At 39.0% G+C, this 1,603-nt stretch overlaps 1 protein-coding gene across 1 annotated transcript in view; it reads right to left on the minus strand.

Moving 5' to 3' along the window:
• The window catches only part of LOC107869268 (sodium/calcium exchanger NCL1-like), an 11,162-nt gene extending 9,769 nt beyond the window's left edge, over positions 1 to 1,393 (minus strand). Inside the window, exons 1-2 of the mRNA XM_047411447.1 lie at positions 863 to 1,393; positions 11 to 220 (exon numbers count right to left, since the gene is read on the minus strand). Coding sequence (XP_047267403.1) covers positions 11 to 220; positions 863 to 1,211 — 559 coding nt within the window. The 5' untranslated portion in view covers positions 1,212 to 1,393. The remainder of the gene's footprint in view (positions 1 to 10; positions 221 to 862) is intronic.
• Positions 1,394 to 1,603: the final 210 nt, after the last annotated feature.

The following is a 1,603-nucleotide window of genomic DNA, read 5'->3' on the forward strand; positions in this document are numbered from 1 at the left end:
CTATAAAGGCTTGTAGAAAACTTACTCTTTAAAACCTGCAAACAGTTCGAAAGTGAGGATTCTGCAGGTTGTTGCGACGTCGCATGCTTCTCTTTTGCGCCGAATATGACACATATTCCCCACATAAAAGTAAGGTTAAAGACTGTGGCTCCAACATTAGTGCTTACTCCAGTAGAGACTTGATTCTGAGCTTTCTCTGTACTAGAAAAAGCTCCAGATGCTACAAGAAAGTAAGTACCAATAAAAGCATTAGAATCTTACAATTAAAATTAGTTAATCATGTATAACAGCGTCGTGACTATAAAACAACTCAAAGATGCTCTTAACATGGTGTGATATTGTCCGTTTTTGCCCAGAGTATCCAGCACCTTATAAGTGGCTTTCGTTTCTTTTCTACACTCACAAAGCAAAGGAACTTCGTCCGTACTAACCAATAATCTCCCCCTTGGATAAACATGGCGCGCCACTCAACATCAACCGAGTATTTATGGTCACCAAATCCCACGGGCTTCTTTATGGTATGCGTCGTCAAAGCTTGGGGAAAAGATAGCAAACCGGCCTGTAGATGGGCAAAAAGTACTACGCACTCCGCTATCTACATAGTCAGCTCGTCGAACTACTGGCTCTTATACCAGTCCTTGGGTTAAAACCACAAATAATACTCTCTATATGGTGTGATATATATTGTCCGCTTTAGGCTAAACCCACACGGTTTTGCCCGAAAGAATTCATACCATTAAGAGTATCCAACATCTTATAAGTAGCTTCTTTTTCTTTTCGACTTTCCATATGGACTTAGTCCACACACCCAACAAAACAATTAAACGTAAATGAAACGAAGATGAAAACTACATTTACTAACCTATCACCAAGATAATCCTTGGGAAAGCCTTCAAGATTTGAAACAAGGTAGCGCCAAAAATGCCCGTACCAAGTATGTTGAAGATCGTTTTGCTTCCATTCGAGACCAGCTTTTCTCCTACAATCAGCAAGTACTGATAGACTGCTATTAGGAAAATGAAACCTCCGACGCTGTCAGCACAGGGAAAGACGCCATATATATGTTCACATTTTTCATACGTAGCTTGATTTTCAACACGATCAACTCCATCCGAGATAAATTGTTCCGAAGAATTTAGTCTCAAAAGCCTGCTTTGCACCTGAACAACAACAAAGACAAATGTGATTAACCATAAGGAAAGGCTTTGCATTATTTTACAGATATAAAGTGTACAGACAAATGTGAACAACTACTAGTACTGAATGATTGAATCCATAGATAAGGTAACATTTATAGTGGAAATTCTTCACTTTAGTCTAGCCATATTATAGAAAACGACTTGACTACACTTGTTGACAATTCCCCATTTTTCTCAAAATAATTTCCAAGCCAAATGAAAACACTACACTTGTTGACAAGATTCAGGATATTTTAGTGGCATAAATCATGATATATAAACAGATACTCAACTGGCGAGTAAGCAATCCAACTTTGAGAGTGCATATCTAGACACCTTAACTTGGTCGCAACTAAACACTCCAACTGATCTCCACTGTGTCTCGTGGACACCCGCGCTGACATGACACATAAATTTTAGAGGCG

This window comes from Capsicum annuum, chromosome 4, assembly GCF_002878395.1.
Source record: "Capsicum annuum cultivar UCD-10X-F1 chromosome 4, UCD10Xv1.1, whole genome shotgun sequence".
In the NCBI taxonomy this organism is placed as follows: Eukaryota; Viridiplantae; Streptophyta; class Magnoliopsida; order Solanales; family Solanaceae; genus Capsicum; species Capsicum annuum.